Source organism: Peromyscus leucopus, chromosome 7 (genome assembly GCF_004664715.2).
Source record: "Peromyscus leucopus breed LL Stock chromosome 7, UCI_PerLeu_2.1, whole genome shotgun sequence".
Lineage (NCBI taxonomy): Eukaryota > Metazoa > Chordata > Mammalia > Rodentia > Cricetidae > Peromyscus > Peromyscus leucopus.
Window position 1 is genome coordinate 94,358,729 of NC_051069.1, and position 19,528 is coordinate 94,378,256.

Genomic DNA, 19,528 nt, shown 5'->3' on the forward strand with positions numbered 1-19,528 from the left:
CTCAAAATGTTAAACTCAGGGTTCTGATATGAGTTTACATTTCCTGTCCTTGGCATTTTCATTTGAAACACGTCACGATATAAAGTCTAACGCACAAATGCTCCTAGAAGCATTATTCACAATAACCAAGAAGCGTAACAAATATCCACCAGCTGGCAAACAGGATGACAAAATGTGCCATGGCCACACAAGGGAATGCATGGCAAGAACGAGAAATGGAGGGCTGACATACCATAGCCATGGCGACAGTCAGTGTTCGGCACATTGAAAGAAATCAGACTGCATGTTTTATTCTCCACATTCAAAATGTCCAGAATAAGCAAGATCTTATAGAAACATAAAGTGTGATTGTCTCATACTAGGAGGGAAGAAGTGAGGAGTGATTGCTCACAGCTTCAGGCTTTCATTTTTGGTGTAATAAAAAAGTTCTGAAACAGATCATAGCAATTATAGCTCTATAAAATATATTAAAAACCATTGCTCCCCCTACCCCATCGCCTTGGTTCTAAGGAGGCAACTCTTAAAAAAGAAAGCATTTAACTAGGGGCTTGCTTACAGTCTCAGAGGGTTAGTCCATTATCATCATGGCAGGGAGCATGGCGGCATGCAGGCAGGCATTGAGGTGGAGAAAGAGCTGAGAGCTACATCCTGGTCCATGGGAAGCAGGAAAAGGGAAACACAGCCTGGGATAGGCAGTATAAACCTCAAAGCCCACTCCCAGTGACACACCTCCTCCAAGGCCACACTTCCTAATCCTTCCCCAAATAGTCCATCCACTAGGGAGTAGACATTCAAATATATGAGCCTTTCATTCAAACACAGCCCCAGCTAAAATCTGTCCCTACTTATCGTGATGCACAGCTGTAATTACAGCACTCAGGAGGCTGAGGCAGGAGGATGCCAGTTTCAGGCCAGCCAGGAATATAGAATGAGACTTTGCTTTTAAAAATGACTAAAAAATTAAAACAGTGAATCTTGACTCTTTGAAAAAATGTTTTTAACTTGAATTTTTTTCTTTGACAATCTCACACATGTATAAAGTGCATTCTGATTAATGTAATCCCTCACTCCTATTAACCAACCTCCTTATGCACTTTCAAACTTTTTTTTCCTTTTCTTTTCTCAAGACCCACTGAGTTTAGGCAGGATCATCTATGTGGCAATGAGTTTCCAACTTCCCATGGAGCCTGGTGGGTATTCAGTGGGTACTCAATTGAAGAAATGAGTATTTCTCTCGTAGAATACCTTAGAAGCCAATGCTTCAGCATGCAGAGGTAGAGCACAGATTTCTTCCCAATCCCAATCAAAATGCCCAGTATTGTGTAGGTTCGTTGCAAGCGGTTACTACTGCTCTGGGGTCCAAACTGCATTGGCTGGGCCATACCAAGAAAATGTGTACACACACACACACACACACACACACACACACACACACACACGAGAAGGGATCTCTCTCTACACACACACACACACACACACACACACACGCACACAGGAGAAGGGATCTCTCTACACACTACACACACACACACACACAGGAGAAGGGATCTCTACACACTACACACACATACACATACACACACACACACACACAGGAGAAGGGATCTCTACACACTACACACACATACACATACACACACACACACACACACAGGAGAAGGGATCTCTCTTTGTAGCCCTGGCTGGCCTCCAGCAGAGATACACACCACACACACACACACACACACACACACACACACACACACACACACGAGAAGGGATCTCACACACACACACACACACACACACACACACACACACGAGAACACACACACACACACACACACGAGAAGGGATCTCACACACACACACACACACACACACACACACACACACACACACACACACACACACACACACACACACACGAGAAGGGATCTCTCTTTGTAGCCCTGGCTGGCCTCCAGCAGAGATCTACCTGCCTCTGTCTCCTGAGTTAAAGGTGCGCGTCACCAATTGTACACTTTTTAAACCGATGAACTTTATGACACATAACTTTCATCTCAATAGAGTTGAAATCCAACTTGGTTGGGGTATTAGTTTTCCTAAGTACGCGGGTAAGTTTACTTAGAGCCAGCGGCCCTGGAGTTTCATAGAGAAAAACACCTTCTGCCTGGGGCAGCGAGGCCACGCCCCTTCCCTCGTTTCCTAGCAACCAGTTTCCTACTGTACGCTCCAGCAAGCCTCCCTCCGTCACTTCCGTTCTCAACAGGAAGTGAGGTCAACCCGGCGGCTTTCCCGGGAGTTCAGCGTTCGCCTCAGGTGAAGTAGTCTTCCTGGACTTGTACTGGCACCGTTCCCGTCAAGGGCTGGTGCAAAGGCCCGGGGATCCGGGGACTCGCACACCGCGGGCCCAGGGCGGCAGGGGAGGAGCCGGCGGCGAGGCTGCTGGGTGTCCGGAGTCCCGAGTGTGTTCGCTGTCCCAGTTGCTCACCCCCAGCTCTAGATCTTGGACATTTCCGCGCTCCTCCCCCAGCTACCTAGGTCCTGCGTTTGAAGGACGGCCCCTCACAGAAAACATTCTCCTCGCCGACTACCTCACGCCCAAGCCCCTCAGAGCTCTACCAAGACCTCCCTGGGATCTGTCAGCGACTTTTGAGTTGCCAGAGGCCTGGGGTAAATGTTTCCCTGAGTGCTAAGTCTGGGGTAGGGAGACAGTTCCTGCAAAATACGGGATTAGGTAACTTGGGGAGGTTTGCATTTTGGCTTACTTTTCTTGAATGTCTCTGGCGGGGGTTCTTCTTCAGATCAGAGGAGTTTGCAGTGGTGTAGGTGGTGGGAGGTCACACTGCGATGAGGCTGGAGGGGCCCAGGTGATGCTAATTTTGTAGGTTTTGGTCTGGCCCGCTCAGGGATTAAATGGCCCGTTTGTATCAGGTGATTCTTACTTTTAGGCGTTTAATGTATTTCTTCTCCACAAGTAAGCTGTAGTTTTCTTAGACGAGGACTGAGTCATACAGTACTTTTGGGACTTTCATCGCACCAGACACCGTACTGAACACAGTAAAGGTGCAGTCATACTTTAAAACCTGAGTATCAGTGAATCCGTTTTCACATCGTTAGCTTGATGTTGAAGGGGTCACACTGGGCATGGTTGGATACCAGCACTGGGGAGGTGGAGGCAGGAAGTCACTCTCGGCTCTGTAGGGGGTTTCATACCTAGCCCCAGCTTTGCAAGACCTTATCACAGAACAAAAAGATAAAAACTTTGAAGGCATCTGTTTAAACATAGTTCAAGGCGGGCGGTGGTTGGCACACGCCTTTAATCCCACCCAGCACTTGGGAGGCAGAGGCCGCCAGGACCTCGTGAGTTTGAGACCAACTTGGTCTGCCAGGGCTACACAGTGAAACCCTGGCTCAAAAAAACCAAACCAACCAAACAAAAACCCAGAACAAAACATAGTTCAGCTTCTGGAAAAGATGGCACGAAATAGCACCACCTTTTTAGATAAAAATAGTAAATTCTATTTATATAGTTTACTGAATTTGAGACTGCTCTGGGATGCTCTTTCATACCCTCAGGAGAAAACAGTGCACCTGTCTTTTAGGAAAAGGCCAAATAATGGCAAGTCCATTGCCTCTTTGTTTTTTCCCTTTTTAATATTCATTTTTCCCACCCTTTTAAATAGGTATTGCATCTTAACTTGCTGACCCAGAGGTGCTGGTCATTATGGGAAATCAACTCGCTGGCATTGCTCCTTCCCAGATTCTCTCTGTAGAGAGTTATTTCTCAGATATCCATGACTTTGAATATGATAAGAGCCTGGGAAGTACTCGGTTTTTTAAAGTTGCTCGAGCGAAGCACCGGGAAGGCCTGGTGGTTGTGAAGGTCTTTGCAATTCAAGACCCCACGTTGCCTTTAACTAGTTATAAACAAGAGCTGGAGGAACTGAAAATCAGGCTTCATTCTGCACAGAACTGCCTACCTTTCCAGAAAGCAGCGGAGAAAGCATCTGAGAAAGCAGCCATGCTGTTCAGGCAGTATGTGAGAGACAACCTCTATGATCGCATCAGTACCCGTCCGTTCTTAAACAACATCGAGAAGCGCTGGATCGCCTTCCAGATCCTGACAGCTGTGGACCAAGCGCACAAATCTGGAGTCCGACATGGGGACATCAAGACCGAGAACGTGATGGTCACCAGTTGGAACTGGGTGCTTCTAACTGATTTTGCCAGTTTTAAGCCGACTTATCTTCCGGAGGACAATCCAGCAGATTTCAACTATTTCTTTGACACGTCACGCAGGAGGACTTGCTATATTGCTCCTGAACGTTTCGTGGATGGTGGTATGTTTGCCACCGAGCTGGAGTATATGAGAGATCCCTCCACTCCACTGGTAGATCTAAATAGCAATCAGAGAACTCGGGGAGAGTTGAAGAGAGCCATGGACATCTTTTCAGCAGGTATTTGCATATTTTAACTGTCCAATGTAGATGCGTAGCTTTTTGTAAGTTGCCAGATTTTCAAACATTCCTGAGTCTGCCTTCATGTACTGTTTTGAGATAGATACACAATTTCCCCATTGGCCATACTTAAGTGACCAGAAAATGCAAAGTGCTTTTCATTCATGTAAACATTCAAAACACACTTTCCCATGCTGGTGACATGAAAGGATGCTCCATGACTGTTTTAAGATGGAGAGAAAGTACATCTCACCCTGGGTTTGCTATGGTGGTAATGCGCATAAGATACTCTTACAGAAACTCGTGTTAAATGAGTGGGTGTGACAGGGAGGGAGGCAGTGTCAGAGAGGTCTCCGTTAGAGTGGTGGGATTCAAGCTGAGGCCTCCGGAGTGACTGGGAGTTAGCTTTGGTAGTTTGTTTCAAGCCGTGTGTGATGCTCCTACCAGGCATCTGTGTGACATTGGTGTTTATAGATGTGCATTTACTCAAAGGACTTTTTGAGTCCCTCAGAGGTTTTTGGGTTTTTTTGTCTGTGTATATTCATGTGTGTGCAGGTGCGTGTATATGTATGTAAGTACGTACGAGAACACACACACACACACACACACACACACACACACACACACACTGGACAGTGCCTGAGGAAGCACACCCAGGGTTGTCTGTGGCTTCCACACTGTGGTAAGTTCCCTGCCAACTCTTAATTATTTTTGAGGCAGGATCTCTCTCTGGGCAGGGAACTTACCATGTAGGCTTCACTGGTCAGTGGACCCCAGAGATCTTTTCTGTGTCTGTGTCTTCAGCTCTGGAATTACAGGCATGTACCACCCTACCCAGGTTTTTCATGTGGGTTCTAGGATTTTAATTCAGGCCTGATACTTGCAAAGCAAGTGATTTTCTGACTCAGCCATTCCCTAGGCCCGTATGAGTGGTTTTTTTTTTTGTTGTTGTTGTTTGTTTGTTTTTTGTTTTTTCGAGACAGAATTTCTCTGTGTAGCCCTGGCTGTCCTGGATCTCGCTCTGTAGACCAGGCTGGCCTGGAACTCAGAGATCCGCCTGCCTCAGCCTTCCGAGCGCTGGGATTAAAGACTGGGCCACCACTGCCCGGCTAGTTTTGTTTTTTTAAAGAAGTTTTGTAACTCTTTGACACTTATCAGACCACATCTTAATCAATTGCAGATTTTGAACCAGGTGACAGGATCACAGATCACCATGGTGTGGAGCTTGTTTGGGGACTCCTCATTGTCTTTTCTGGACTAATGTTCGTAACTATGATAGGAAACATTGCTCATTTATTCCTTGGACCCGACAGCTTTGCTGCCGTCGGTGTGCACATCTGGAGTTCCCAGGTCCTTCACGGCATAGCTCTGGGTTTCTCCGAGTGCCTGGGCGGGGAGCGGGGGGACACTTCTCGAAGCTCACTCCTCATATGCACTTAGGAGTTGACAGTAGACCCTGGGGTGATGGCAGGAGCCATCCTGCCAGGCCTGAGTCAGGAAGGGTCTCTGTAAAGTTTTGTTTGTGTGTAATCCCAGAGAACTTTGTAATTTCCTTTTGATTTTCCTCCCAACACTGGGAACAGACACAGGCTCCCACTTCACGTAGTCAAGCACAGCATCTCTGAGCTACATCTGCAGCACTTTTCACTTTATTTTACACAGGAGCTGGCTAAGTTCTCCAGCTGGTCTTTAAGTTTCTTCCCCCAATCGGCCCTCCATGTAGCTGGGATTACAGGTGTGGCCTTCCATGTAGCTGGGTTACATATGTGGCCTTTCATGTAGCTGGTTACAGGTGTGGCCCTCCATGTAGCTGGATTACAGGTGTGGCCTCCATGTAGCTGGGATTACATTGATGTAGCTGGTCGTGGCCTCCATGTAGCTGGATTACAGGTGTGGCCCTCCATGTAGCTGGGATTACAGGTGTGGCCCTCCATGTAGCTGGGATTACAGGTGTGGCCCTCCATGTAGCTAAGATTACAGGTGTGGCCCTCCATGTAGCTGGGATTACAGGTGTGGCCCTCCATGTAGCTGGGATTACAGTGTGGCCCTCCATGTAGCTGGGATTACAGGTGTGGCCCTCCATGTAGCTGGGATTACAGGTGTGGCCTCCATGTAGCTGGGATTACAGGTGTGGCCCTCCATGTAGCTGGATTACAGGTGTGGCCCTCCATGTAGCTGGGATTACAGGTGTGGCCTCCATGTAGCTGGGATTACAGGTGTGGCCTCCATGTAGCTGGGTTACATGTGTGGCCCTCCATGTAGCTGGGATTACAGGTGTGGCCCTCCATGTAGCTGGGATTACAGGTGTGGCCCTCCATGTAGCTGGGATTACAGGTGTGGCCCTCCATGTAGCTGGGTTACAGGTGTGGCCTTCCATGTAGCTGGGATTACATGTGTGGCCTCCATGTAGCTGGGATTACAGGTGTGGCCCTCCATGTAGCTGGGATTACAGGTGTGGCCCTCCATGTAGCTGGATTACAGGTGTGGCCCTCCATGTAGCTGGATTACATGTGTGGCCTTCCATGTAGCTGGGATTACAGGTGTGGCCTCCATGTAGCTGGATTACAGGTGTGGCCCTCCATGTAGCTGGGATTACAGGTGTGGCCTCCATGTAGCTGTTAGGTGTTCATGTAGCTGGATTAGTGTGGCCTTCCATGTAGCTGGGATTACAGTGTGGTTATGTAGTGGATTGCAGGTGTGGTCCTCCATGTAGCTGGGATTACAGGTGTGGCCCTCCATGTAGCTGGGATTACATGTGTGGCCCTCCATGTAGCTGGGTTACAGGTGTGGCCTTCCATGTAGCTGGGATCACAGGAATGCACCAATACTCTCACCTCTCCTAAATTCCCTTGATCCACTAATTATTTAGGAGTTGTCTTGTCTGCTTTTCTATTGCTGAGATAAAACACCCCGCTCAAGTCAATTTAAAAAAGACAGTGTTAAATTGGCTTTCGGTTTCATGGGGTTAGAGTATGTACACATGTCTCCATGTGTTGGTTTCTTTTCTTGTGAAGCTTCTTGGATTCAGTCAAAGAGATTTAATTCTGATTACTTCCCAGAGGCCTCAGCTCTGACACCATTGCCAGAGTAAGGTTTCTCCATAATCCCTCACACTGGGGCTTTGATTTCAAGACAGGAAGCCTTGGAGTACACTGGCACTTTGTCTAAACCATAGCAGTGAGGGTCATTTTGGGGGTTAGCTAAGGTGGTCTAGAGAGTGTACATTCTGTAGGCTCCTGAGAATTTGCATTCTGCTGTCATGGGTAGGATGGCATATTAATGTTTGTTAGAGCTACTTGGTTTACAGCGTTGTTCAGATCTCGTATTTCCTGCTTACATATGATGGATTAAATATTCTTAAATTACATTTATTTATTTTTCTGGAAACACAGTGCAAGAGAACCTGCAAGGGAGTGTAGTGTGCAAGTACTCACACCCCTTGGTTTGTGTTTGGAGGTCAGATAGCTTGTGGGAATGGGTTCCTCTTTTCACCATGTGGGACTTGGCAAGTGCCTTTATACACTGAGCCATCTTACTGGCCTTGGCACTTGAATGAATATATATATATATATTTTTTTTCTTAAAAATAGCTGTTGCTGGAAATCCTTTATTCTGAAATTGATATTGTATAAATAGGAATTAACAAATTTACTGAATGTTTATTATGTATCAGAATTATGTTAGTTGACATGTTTTTCAGTGGACAAAAATTAGGAAAAACATCCTATGGAGTTTGCATTCTAATGGGCACAGAGATAATAAACAGGCAACTTAAAATGGTCTACCAGTGGGTACTATGGGGAAAAAAATACTAGTGAAATACTAGAAATGCTAGTATTTTCACTAGAAAAATACTCGTGAAAGAAAAAAGAGTATGGAATATGGAGGAGCTGTGGTGGCTCTTACGATCTCTTTTCGTTTTTTTTTTTTTTTTTTTTTTTTTTCCTGAGACAGGGTCTCTGTGTAGCCCTGACTGACTTAGAACTAACTCAACTTTGTAGACCAGGCTGGCCTTGAACTCATAGAGATCCATCTGCCTCTGTCTTCCAAGTGCTGGGACCAAGGGCATGCATGCGCCACAACACCCAGTGGCCCATGCCATCTTAAACCGATAATTAAGAAAGAATTTCCTGCTGGCTGACAATGATCTGAAGGAGGTGGTCTGCGATCCACCAGGACTCAGGGCCCAGCAGGTACAAGGCTGTAAGGTAGTTTGTTAAGGGTCTATAAGACTTGGTAAATGCATGTCATAGAATGACTCAATAAAATTGCTGTGTACAAAAAAACAAAATTGCTTTGTGCTTTTGAGAATGTTAGGTACTTAAAATTTTTTTTGCAAAATGGTTGAATTATTTCCCTTTCTTCTAGTTTACATTTTAAAACACTTGGTATCTGTTTGTAATATTTAGCACTACAGATGAAATTTGTTCAGGGGTTTTGTTCTGTCTTCCTTTCTAGGAGGGGAGCTTGGTGAAGGCAGGGTTTTTCCGCCCTGTGTTAGCCGTGCCTCTTCTAGGCAGCACCTACTGCTTGTTTAGTGATGGACAGACCCCTAGATAGTGCTTAGCAGTTCTTCCGCGCTTAGTGCTATACTCTTGTACTAAAGGGTTTCTTGTGGCTTTTAAACTCCCTATTTGCATATATGTTTTTTTTAAGGAGAAAAAGTGAACGATTGTCATTATGCTTATACCCTGATGATCAAACCATTAGACGTGGCCTGTATAGTGCATTATACTTTTTTAAATTCAGTTGACTTTGCATTTTGAGTGTTCTGATTTTTCTGAATTCTGATCTGTATTAAATGATCTCTTCATCTCATTCTAATGGAATTCTGTCTGATTTTCCAGGTTGTGTGATAGCGGAGCTTTTCACGGAAGGTGTACCATTGTTTGACCTCTCTCAACTGTTGGCATATAGAAATGGACATTTTTTCCCTGAGCAAGTGCTAAATAAAATTGAAGATCGCAGTATCAGAGAATTGGTAACTATGTTACAAATATTCGCCATACAGTTTTAATGAGAATATGTCCTAGGTGGCCTGCAACTCGCTGTGTTAGCTCACTCAGGGCAGGCCTCCTGCCGTAGCCTCCAGAGTGCTGGGATGACAGCCATGAGCCACACACCCAGTCCCTCCTCCCCAACAAATTTGGAACAAAACCTAGTACTGATAAACATGCCTTTGATACCTTATTAGAAATGTACTGTTTTTCCCCCTTGGGCTAAAAGCACATTTGACATTTCAAAAAAGAAAAGGAAAAAAAAAGACAGAAATGTGAATCCATTATCTGTTGTTCCATGATAATCTTGCCTGCTTTGGGCAGATTTGGAGGTGGGCGGGGCCTTCTGAGACAGAGCTTGCTGGTGAGGAATGAAGAAGACAAATGTCCACAGTGCAGAGTGGGCATCCGCCTGGGCAGAGCACAGTAGCGGGCCTCTTCCCGTGGAGGCCGATGTGGGCCGCCCTGGAAGGGGAGCTACAGGCACTTGGTTATGGTAGCACAGGCAGAGGAATTGTGTGCGAGGCCATCTGGTCAGATGTCTGGATCACTGTTTGAGGCGTCTTGTAAAGTAACTGACACTGTGATAGTGAGTCTGGTCATGTAAAGGCTACGGTGACATCAGAATACCCTGCAGAATTCTAAGTGGGGAAACATGCAGTCTGGTGGCACCCGCCTGCAGTCCCAGCTACTTAGGAGGCTGTGGAAAGGGAACTGTCTGAGGGTACAGACTGTGTTTAAGGCCAGTTTAGTGAATTCAGCAGATCCCTACCTGAAAGTCAATATTAAGCTCAGGAGGTGCTGGGCTCTAGCTCAGGGGTCAGCACTGGCCTGGAATGTGTTTGCTGGAGGAGGCTGAAGAGGGGGTGGTGGTGGTAAGGCAGCCTGGACTTCAGGAAAACTGTCTCAAGAGCAAAGTAAAAAGGGAAATACTGGAAACAAGATGCTCGAGAGGATGCCAGTGTAGCTTGTGATAAGAAGCACACCTCCTGCTCCCCCTTGTAGCTGCCACTTGCCAGGTCATTTAACTGAGAAGCTTCATGTCTTTGGAAAATCAGTTTGTTTATTAATCTTCAAGGCATTAATGCAAATGTAAAAGTAATTCTTAGATCATTTCCCACATGGTACACTTGATCCCCCTAAGTTCAGTACTGGTTTCTAGGTTAGAATCCAAAAAGAAAGCCAAAATTGCAGATAACATTTTTATGTTATTTTATGTATTTGACTAGTAGAAACATTGAACCGTTTTTTTTTTTATATATTTAATTAATCTATGTTCTTATATCAGGTATATTATTATTTCTAGTGTTCACATTTTCTCACATTTTTAAGTATTCTTTTTTTCAGAGTGTGTGTGCATGCTTGTGCATATGAGTGCAGAGTTCAGAGATGTTAAATCCCCTGGATCTGGAGTTATGAATGGTTGTGAGCCGCTTGATGTGGGTGCTGGGAGTTGAGCAAGTGCTCTTAGGTGCTGAGCCATCTCCCACCCTAGTGTTTTATATCTTTGAAGTGCTGGGACTAACCCAGGACCTCACACAGCGACGCCGGTGCTCTCTCCTTGAGCTACATTACCAGCCCTTTGATTCTCCTCTGGACCAAACTACACTTAAACCACGTGCTAATCTTTTGGATTTGTGGTAGTATAGTTTAAAGCAGAACATTTCGGCTCTGAAATGATCTCAGATGTCCTATAATTTCTTGCAGATTCATGTTGTTTTGTGTGTGCAACTGTGCCTGTTTGTTTTTCTCTGAAGGTTTGTTGCTTTTTTAATCACAAATATCAAATAGGGTGTGACCTCTTATATACCAGACTGTCTGTGCACATTAGTATGTTGCCTTCTGGGATGATGAGAGACACAATTAGTTTGTGGTTCTAAAGAGAAAGGATAGCTGGAAATGGTGGTACATGCCTTTGATCCCAGGACTCAGGAGAGGCAGAGGTAGTGGATCTCTGTGTGGTCCTGACCAACCTGGTCTCCATAGTGAGTTCCAGGCCAGCCAGAGCTACATGTTCATATACTGTTTAGAAAAAAAAAAAAAAGAATGGTTGAACAAAGAGAATAATTAGAATTACCTTAGGAATCCTTTAAATCACATTTAATTGCTCTTCTAATGTGTGTGTGTGTGTGTGTGTGTGTGTGTGTGTGTGTGTGTGTGTGTGTGTATGTATATGTATAGGATCTGCTGTAGTCCAAGCTGGCCTTGAACTTGTTACCATAGTTCAGGAGGCTGGTCTTGCACTCATCATATATCCCAGGATGGTGGCTTTGCCCAAGCCTCGGGAGTGCTGGTGTTACAGGGGTGAGCCACCCCATCTCGCTTTCGTTTCGTGCTCTAAAATGCACCCTTTTCTCTTTCTCTTTCACACAGGTAACTCAGATGATCCATCGTGAACCAGAAAAGCGTTTGGAGGCTGAGGATTACTTGAAGCAGCAGCGTGGCAATGCTTTCCCTGAGATATTTTACACTTTCCTTCAGCCTTACATGGCTCAGTTTGCCAAGGAAACTTTCCTCTCTGCAGATGAGCGGATTTTGGTTATACGGAAGGATTTGGGCAACATTATTCACAATCTTTGTGGACACGATTTGCCAGAAAAAGCAGAAGGGGAACCCAAGGAAAGTGGCCTGGTTGTCCTGGTGTCTGTCATCACATCCTGCCTGCAGACGCTGAAGTCCTGTGACTCCAAACTGGCTGCCTTGGAGCTCATTCTCCATTTGGCCCCGAAGCTGAGCGTAGAGATCCTTCTGGACCGCATTACTCCGTACTTGTTGCATTTCAGCAATGACTCTGTTCCCAGAGTGAGGGCAGAGGCCCTGAGGACGCTCACCAAAGTTCTCGCCCTTGTCAAAGAGGTTCCTCGTAATGATGTCAATATCTATCCAGAGTACATTCTCCCAGGCATAGCTCACCTGGCCCAAGATGATGCCACTATCGTCAGACTGGCCTATGCTGGTAAGAGTTCATTGTCCTAATTACAGCCTTGCACATGTTTTTCAAGTACTGACTGTCATAACTCTTGATTTTTTGATCTCTTTGGGAGTTCCTTGTGTGAATTTTGCTCTTAAATTATGAATATGTATATCCATGTACATATTAATATTTATAGCTGATCTGTTCCTTGGGTATATTTTTTGCATTTAAAATGATTAGAATTATCAAATGAAGAAGTGTACTGTGTGGACTCTCACAGTTTGACCTGGAATAGTACATTTAGCTGGAGGAAGGCTCATGTTTACAAGTGCCTGCTTCTGATTTAGAGTTGCAGCCTTTTCAAGGTTTCCCTGATCACACACTCTTATTTCAGGGCAGAACATTCTGTGGCTGTTGAGAAAGACCGTGATGTTGAAGGAAGGTTCTGAGTTAAGTCCCCATTCCCCTTCCTTTAGCGCTCAGAATGTGTGACATCTTGATGAGATGGGTATGTCATGCACACCTACTTGCTCTGCTTAGAATGCTCCCGAACAAAGCCTAACAGTAGAGATTCACGTTTTTTAGCTCTTCGGACTAATTCTGAATGCTTACTTCACCATGGGGAATATCACTGAGACATTTACATAATCCATAATTTATATCTATGATCTAATGGAAAATGGACCTTCTGTTTTGAAATCTTGGTGCATAATGTATAACGCACATGTGGCGATGATATTGCCATGTTTTTGAAAGCTGTGTGCTTATTAGTTTGTTTATTTTTTGCCTGTCATTGTTAATAGAATACGTGAAAACTGGTCTTTGGGCACTCATTTTATATCTAGGCCCAACCCCAGAGGATTGGCGGTTGTTGGGTGGTTTCAATGCATGCATTGTTCCTGATCTTTCCCGTTTGTGTTCTTGTTTGTGTATTGTGGAGGCATAATGTGAGGCCTAAAAATTCAGGGGCTCTTAAGACACATCTGAACATCTGATTTTATTATTTTGTGACAGCCTGTTTGTAATTCATTTGGGAATCAGGTAAATCAACTAACATACAAGAAACAAAGGTTTTTTGTTTTTTGTTTTTTGTTTTTTTTATAAAAAAACAATGTATTTATTCTTATCTCAATTTTATGACCCTGTTTTTGGCTTAGTGTGTCTTACCTGTTCTCAGTTGTCATATAGGTAAAGTTCTGATGTGTAGGAACCATGTTAACATTAACCTCCAGTTTCTCATAGGCCTAGCATGAAAGCAATAGGTGCTGTGTATTCAAAACCCTGCTTGATGTCAGGATATTGATTGCTCAAGGTTGCTGCAGGAGTTGCTTATGAGATTTTGCGGTAGCTCTTGCAGCAGCTTTATGTAAGGTGTATTACCTCCGTTTAAAGGTTAAGAAGACTGAGTGACAGGGCTGTGATCTACCTGTTTCTGGTCTAATGTCTAGTTCCTGGAGCTGCAGGACTAGAACTTGGCCTTCAGACAGTCGTGCTTTTCTTTGGTTTCTCTGAGAGTCCGTCATAACTCAGAGTCAGAGACAGCACCTTTCAGTGAGAAAGAAATCCGCCTGAGTAGAAGCAGGAACGTTTTTTTGAACTTGGTGGTTAAATATAGTTAAATTATACACAGCAGTAAGTATAGAAGTTTAAACTCCACCTTGTTTTTCTTTGCAGTATTCTTTTTCATCTCAAAAGATGCTGGCATAGACTTGTATTTTATATAAAGTGAACTTAAAAGTGTGATTTACATGGAGAATTAAACTACTCAGACTTGAAAAAGCCCAGGAAAGAGTCTTTCCTAATAAAGGTGCATGGCCAGCCTCCCATGTTTGTGAGTTATGTATCTATGGACTCAGCACCTGAAGATTGAAAGTATTTAAGAAGTCTTTATTAAAAATGTATGGGCTCTTTTGGTTATTCCCTAAACAATACAGTACAGCGACTATTTACATAGCATTGCATTAGGTGCTGTAAGGAGTTGGAAACGGAGTCTAGAGATGATTTGAAGTAAGTGGGAAGATGTGTTTAAAGTATGTAAGTGTGATGGCACTTTCTGCAAGGGACATGAGTTTCTGCAGAAGAGGCCTAGAGCTTCCTCTGGCCGTGGATACTGAGGACAGTGCACAGGTAGGTACTCAGGAAGTGAATATGTTTATTTAGAGTTTGGCTTATTGTCAGATTTGCCCTAGAAATCTCCCATCTCTTGTTTGTTTGGTGTTGGGGATCAAACCCAAGGCCTTTGTGCTACCTGGTACACAAGTATTCTGCTGAGCTACACCTTAGCCTTAGTTTTTCCTTTTAGGGTATTGTGGGATAGCATCATGCTTACATAGTGTTTCTCTCTCTCTCTCTCTCTCTCTCTCTCTCTCTCTCTCTCTCTCTCTCTCTCTGTTTGGGGGTATGCATCTATGTACATATAAGGGTAGGCGTGGATGTTGGATATCTTTTTATCTCTCTACCTTAATTTTTGAGACAGTGTCTCACAGTTAACCTGGAACTTACCAGTTTGGCTCAGCTAGCTGGCCAGCAAGCCCTAGATCCTCCTGTCTCTCGTCTGCCCAGCACTGGGATTAGAGGCCTGTGCTGCCACATCCACCTTTTCACATGGATGATGGGATCTGAGCACAGGTCATCATGCTTACATGGTAAGCACCATGGACTGAGCCATATTCCAAGCCCAAGTTTTTGTTTTATTTTGAGCAATGTTGAACCTGGCCATGGTGGGGATCTAAGATGGAGAGAAGTGCTGTACTGAATAGACTATAGTAGGGTGGCTTTGACTTTGTAGACATTACAAAGTAAGGACATGTGTAAGGCTGCGGATTTGATGTCCAGCACTTACTTTCAGTTTCAGGTGGTCATTGTATGGTGAGTGTTATTCATTGCTAAGAAAGGAGAGTTTTGTAGCATGAATCTTAAAAGTTCTTATTAATAAAATCAAACTCAAGGCTAGTTATTGGGGTCAATGGTGGTAGATCAGAGATACAGAACAAGCCACAGCTACCTCACCTCGCCGGATCCTCAGCTGGTCTTGTTTCCTCAGACTGGAGGCTTCTGTGTCCTCATCCCAATGGCTCTCAGCTGAACTGTGCTGCTAGAAGCCTGAAAGCTTAACCAGCCAAATGCCTCTAGTTTCTGGTCCTCACGTCTTATATACCTTTCTGCTTTCTACCACACTCCTGGGATTAAAGGCGTGAGTCACCATGCTTGGCTGTATCCTTGAACTCATGGATTTCTGTCTCTGGAATGCTAGGATTAAAGGTGTGTGCTACCACTGCCTATTCTCTATGTTTAATATTGTGGCTGTTCTGTCTCTGACCCCAGGTAAGTTTATTAGGGTGCACAATATTTTGGGGAACACAATACCACCACAGAGTTTAGTCTTTCCTACTTAGAGTCATAGGTGAGCACAGAGCAGAGGGTGAGGGAGGATGCAGACTAGGGATAACTAGAAACAGGAGAATAGTGAGGAACAGATGTAAGTGGCAGTAGGTGTGATAGTAGACATGAGGACGGGGTACACTGAGTGGTGAAGAGTATCAGTCTCAGATCGTCAGAGTAAAGACGGTCAGGACAGAAGTGTGGCCAGCAGGCTCACCCTTGTCCCTTGAGAATATCACTTGGACAGCTGTCTGATGATGGCTGATTAAGTTTAGTGATGACTTTTTAAGGTAGTCGTGACTCCTCACCTGAACAAACCGAGACTCAGGCTGTTGAAACAATAAGCTGGTAAGTGGCAGGCTTGAGGGATGAGTCCTGGTCTGTCTGATCCCAAGGCCCCATATGATGTTCCTTTGGTGCTGATGTTTCTGTTTTACTCTAATAACTAACTTGTCAGGACACCTTGAAAGGCTACCTCTGTGGTAGGATTGAGCTTTTTCTCCTTATCTTTCATTAGAACTGAATACTCTATTTTAGACAGTTTCTGCAAATACAGAATTTTTTGTTTTTTGTTTAGAGATTATCATAGATTATGAGATCAATTACAGAGACTGATTAAGGGCTAACTTGCAAAATCCTGCTTTTCCTCCAGATTTTTTGAGTAATATTTAGCTGTATAAGGACTTGGGGATTCTGGGCCTAACGTGACCTGTAGTCATCAACTCTCCAGAGGCAGAAGCAGGAGGAGCTCCAGTTTAAGGCCATCTGGGGTGCATAGGACCCTGTGTCAAAAAAGTTAAAGGACTTGGGAGGAAAAGTTGTGAGCAGCTTGAAGATGGAGATCGTGACTGTAATTGTTCTGCTGGTATTTTACAGAAAACATCGCCCTATTGGCTGAAACAGCTCTGCGCTTCCTGGAGCTAGTGCAGCTAAAAACTCTCAACATGGAGAACGACCCAGATAGTGAAGAGGTAGACGAAGCCACGCATCCAAACGGAGACTACGACACAGGTCGTGTTATTTCTCCTCTTAGAATTCCCATCATTTACACCAGGTCGCTAATGGTAACATGTAAAAGCTGGTGCTCGTTCGTCTCTTGTGACGTGGAGGAGCAGCGAGTATAGGAGGATGGCCCCGGCACGCTGTCCTTTCTGTCCTCACACACTGTCAACTGGACACAATCCACTTGTGCTTGGAGATGCCACACTTGCTTCAGCCAGAGTCGTGTGAGCAATAAAGCCAGCCGAATTGTGTGATTCTCATTAAAAAATGGAAGCATCATCACTAAAGAACCTAGACCCTTTTTTCTTGCATGAATAGTGTTGAGTATCCTTAGTTATGAGCTGTTTTCATTTAGTAATTGATATCTCTGGTTTATATATCAAAGTTCCCTCTTTACTATAAAGAAACACATGATGATAAACTCACTGAGTCCAGTGGTTTAGGTTTCTTTGTATCTAAAAAAACTTTTAACAGGTTTTGGTTTTTAGCCAAAGACTCAGAAGTAGAATTAAATCTGCTTTGTGCTGGTTTAAGTTGAGAATGATTAGAGAAATCTAGTTTATACATTCGTATGCTGTGGTGTGTCATATGGAGCATTTTCAGACAATGAATTTAGGTATCACAGCTTTGGAGAAGCTGACGTTTCCTTTGCTGTGAGCATGTAGTTTTCCCCATCAGACATCAGTTTTTCCTGGGCAGCACTGGGCAGGGTCGCACTGCTTTTCTCCCTTCCGATCGGCTGAGGTGGCTAAGCATGTGCTCTGCAGCTAGGGAACAGTAGGAAATGGCAAGGACTGTGACCAGTGCTCTCAGATGGGGACTTTAGCAAGGGACAGGCAGACACCTAGGTGGCCAGATGAGGATGAGTAGGAGGTATGGTCAGAGAGGAAGGCTGCTCAGATCATATAAAGGACTTATGATAGACATAAAATACATATGTACATATGTATATGCATATATACAAAATACATAGATACAAAAAATCATATATGAAATCAACTTACTTTAAAATGTTTTCTGAAAGTTACATGCTGGACCAGTCTGGTACTTTGATGACCTTGCATGAGGTAATCTTTGGGGGAGGTAATGAGCTCTCCTACCTGGTGCTTCCTCCTCCATTTCTTCTTGAGCTCATAAACCAAGAGACGTTTTGTGTGGTCGTAACTGTTCTCACAGCATCCCACCTGCTGACCTTTGAACAGTGGGAAAGCTTAGCAAATACAGGATTTGTGTGGAAGCTTATGCCATCGTTCCATTACTCCACTAAGAAAGAAAGAAGACAGGTCTGGGTGTGGGTGGACCCTACCTGTAATTTCATCACTCTGGAGGCCACATTGGAGAATTGAAACCCTGTCTTAACCAAAATGACAAAATTCAAAATGTTTGGTCAACATGTGTGGGAGAAAATTGATCCTTGTTTCTGTTTTTTAGAGCTCCAAGCCTTACATGAAATGGTTCAGCAGAAAGTTGTCACTTTGTTAAGCGACCCTGAAAACATTGTGAAACAAACTTTAATGGAGAATGGAATCACACGTTTGTGTGTCTTCTTCGGACGTCAGAAAGCCAATGATGTTTTGTTGTCCCACATGATCACCTTCCTAAATGATAAGAATGATTGGCACCTGCGTGGAGCTTTCTTTGACAGTATTGTTGGTATGTTTGTGTTTGTTTTTAAATTCATCTTTAAAATTATAAATTCCCTCTCAGATCCTTTCATTGGTTTGAAAGATAGGTAATGATATTATTAAGTTTTGTTTAGTGAAGAGTTCTGAGTACTTCTGTCCATCTTCATGTTCCTTTGCAATATAACTGATCAAGGAGCAGTTTAATTAATCTGCATTATAGTGATGTGAAGAAATAGCATGTGATCGTTAAGAACAATGACCTGAGAAAGGGCATGAAGTATTGTGGAAGTGACTGAGGGAGTTCAGGTCTGCCTGAAGTATGACCCGGTTGGTGCATAGGGCAGAAACTGAGACCAGTCTGTTTAAGGTAGAGGCTACAGTTACATGATGCCTGTCATCTGCTGGGCTACAATAGCAACTGATTGTTTGGTTTACAGTTTCCATATTTGTCAAATTTTCTACAGCAGACATTAATTTTCTTTTTAGAAGTTTTTTTTAGTTAAATGTATTTTGCTGGGGGTGGGGTGCATGTACCATGGTGTGCATGTGGAGATCAAGGGGTAACTTGGGAGTTGGTCTTCTCTTTCCACTCGGTGGGACTTGGGCATTGAACTCAGGTCTTTAGGACTGATATTAGGTACTATAGATAATAGTACTTTCTAATTTGTTTTGCATTTTAAAAATCTAAGTATTTCCTAACATTTCTAATTCATCTTTGAAACTATACTCTAATAGATTCCTATTATTTTTATTCCATTAGATAATTTTATCAAAATTCATTTGAACTTTTAATGAAGTATTTTGAATATTTAGTTGTTTTATTTGTTTTTGTTCTTTTTTGTATTTTGAGAAGGTCTTACTATGTAGCCCAGGCTGGCCTGGAATTCTAAGCATTTTGATTCAGCCTCCCAAGTGCTGAGATTACCCATTAGTTTTAATTTTGAGTCATATTATGCAGGGAATCTTACATATTTATGTGAGGAATTAGCATGGTTAGATATTTGAGTATGATCATGTGCTGCCTTATGGGCTTTGTTCTGAGACAGGATGCTAGCCATTGTCACTGTTACTCAGGTGAGTGAGCTTTATACCTGTCATATAATGTAGCTTATTGTCTACTACATTGCTAGTACATGACTTATTTCTTATTAGTCTCTGTAACTAGAA

The 19,528-nt window shown here is 43.8% G+C and overlaps 1 protein-coding gene across 2 annotated transcripts in view; it reads left to right on the forward strand.

Moving 5' to 3' along the window:
* The first annotated feature begins 2,245 nt into the window (after window positions 1-2,245).
* Window positions 2,246-19,528, forward strand: part of Pik3r4 (phosphoinositide-3-kinase regulatory subunit 4) — a 55,276-nt gene continuing 37,993 nt past the window's right edge. The window contains exons 1-6 of one of the 2 annotated variants that reach the window (XM_028869884.1): window positions 2,246-2,301; window positions 3,669-4,442; window positions 9,290-9,423; window positions 11,813-12,395; window positions 16,611-16,745; window positions 18,168-18,389. In XM_028869884.1, the coding sequence (XP_028725717.1) occupies window positions 3,710-4,442; window positions 9,290-9,423; window positions 11,813-12,395; window positions 16,611-16,745; window positions 18,168-18,389 (1,807 nt within the window). In that variant the 5' untranslated portion in view covers window positions 2,246-2,301; window positions 3,669-3,709. Of the gene's footprint in view, window positions 2,656-3,668; window positions 4,443-9,289; window positions 9,424-11,812; window positions 12,396-16,610; window positions 16,746-18,167; window positions 18,390-19,528 lie in introns of both variants that reach the window. The other variant, XM_028869883.2, reaches the window with a different exon arrangement.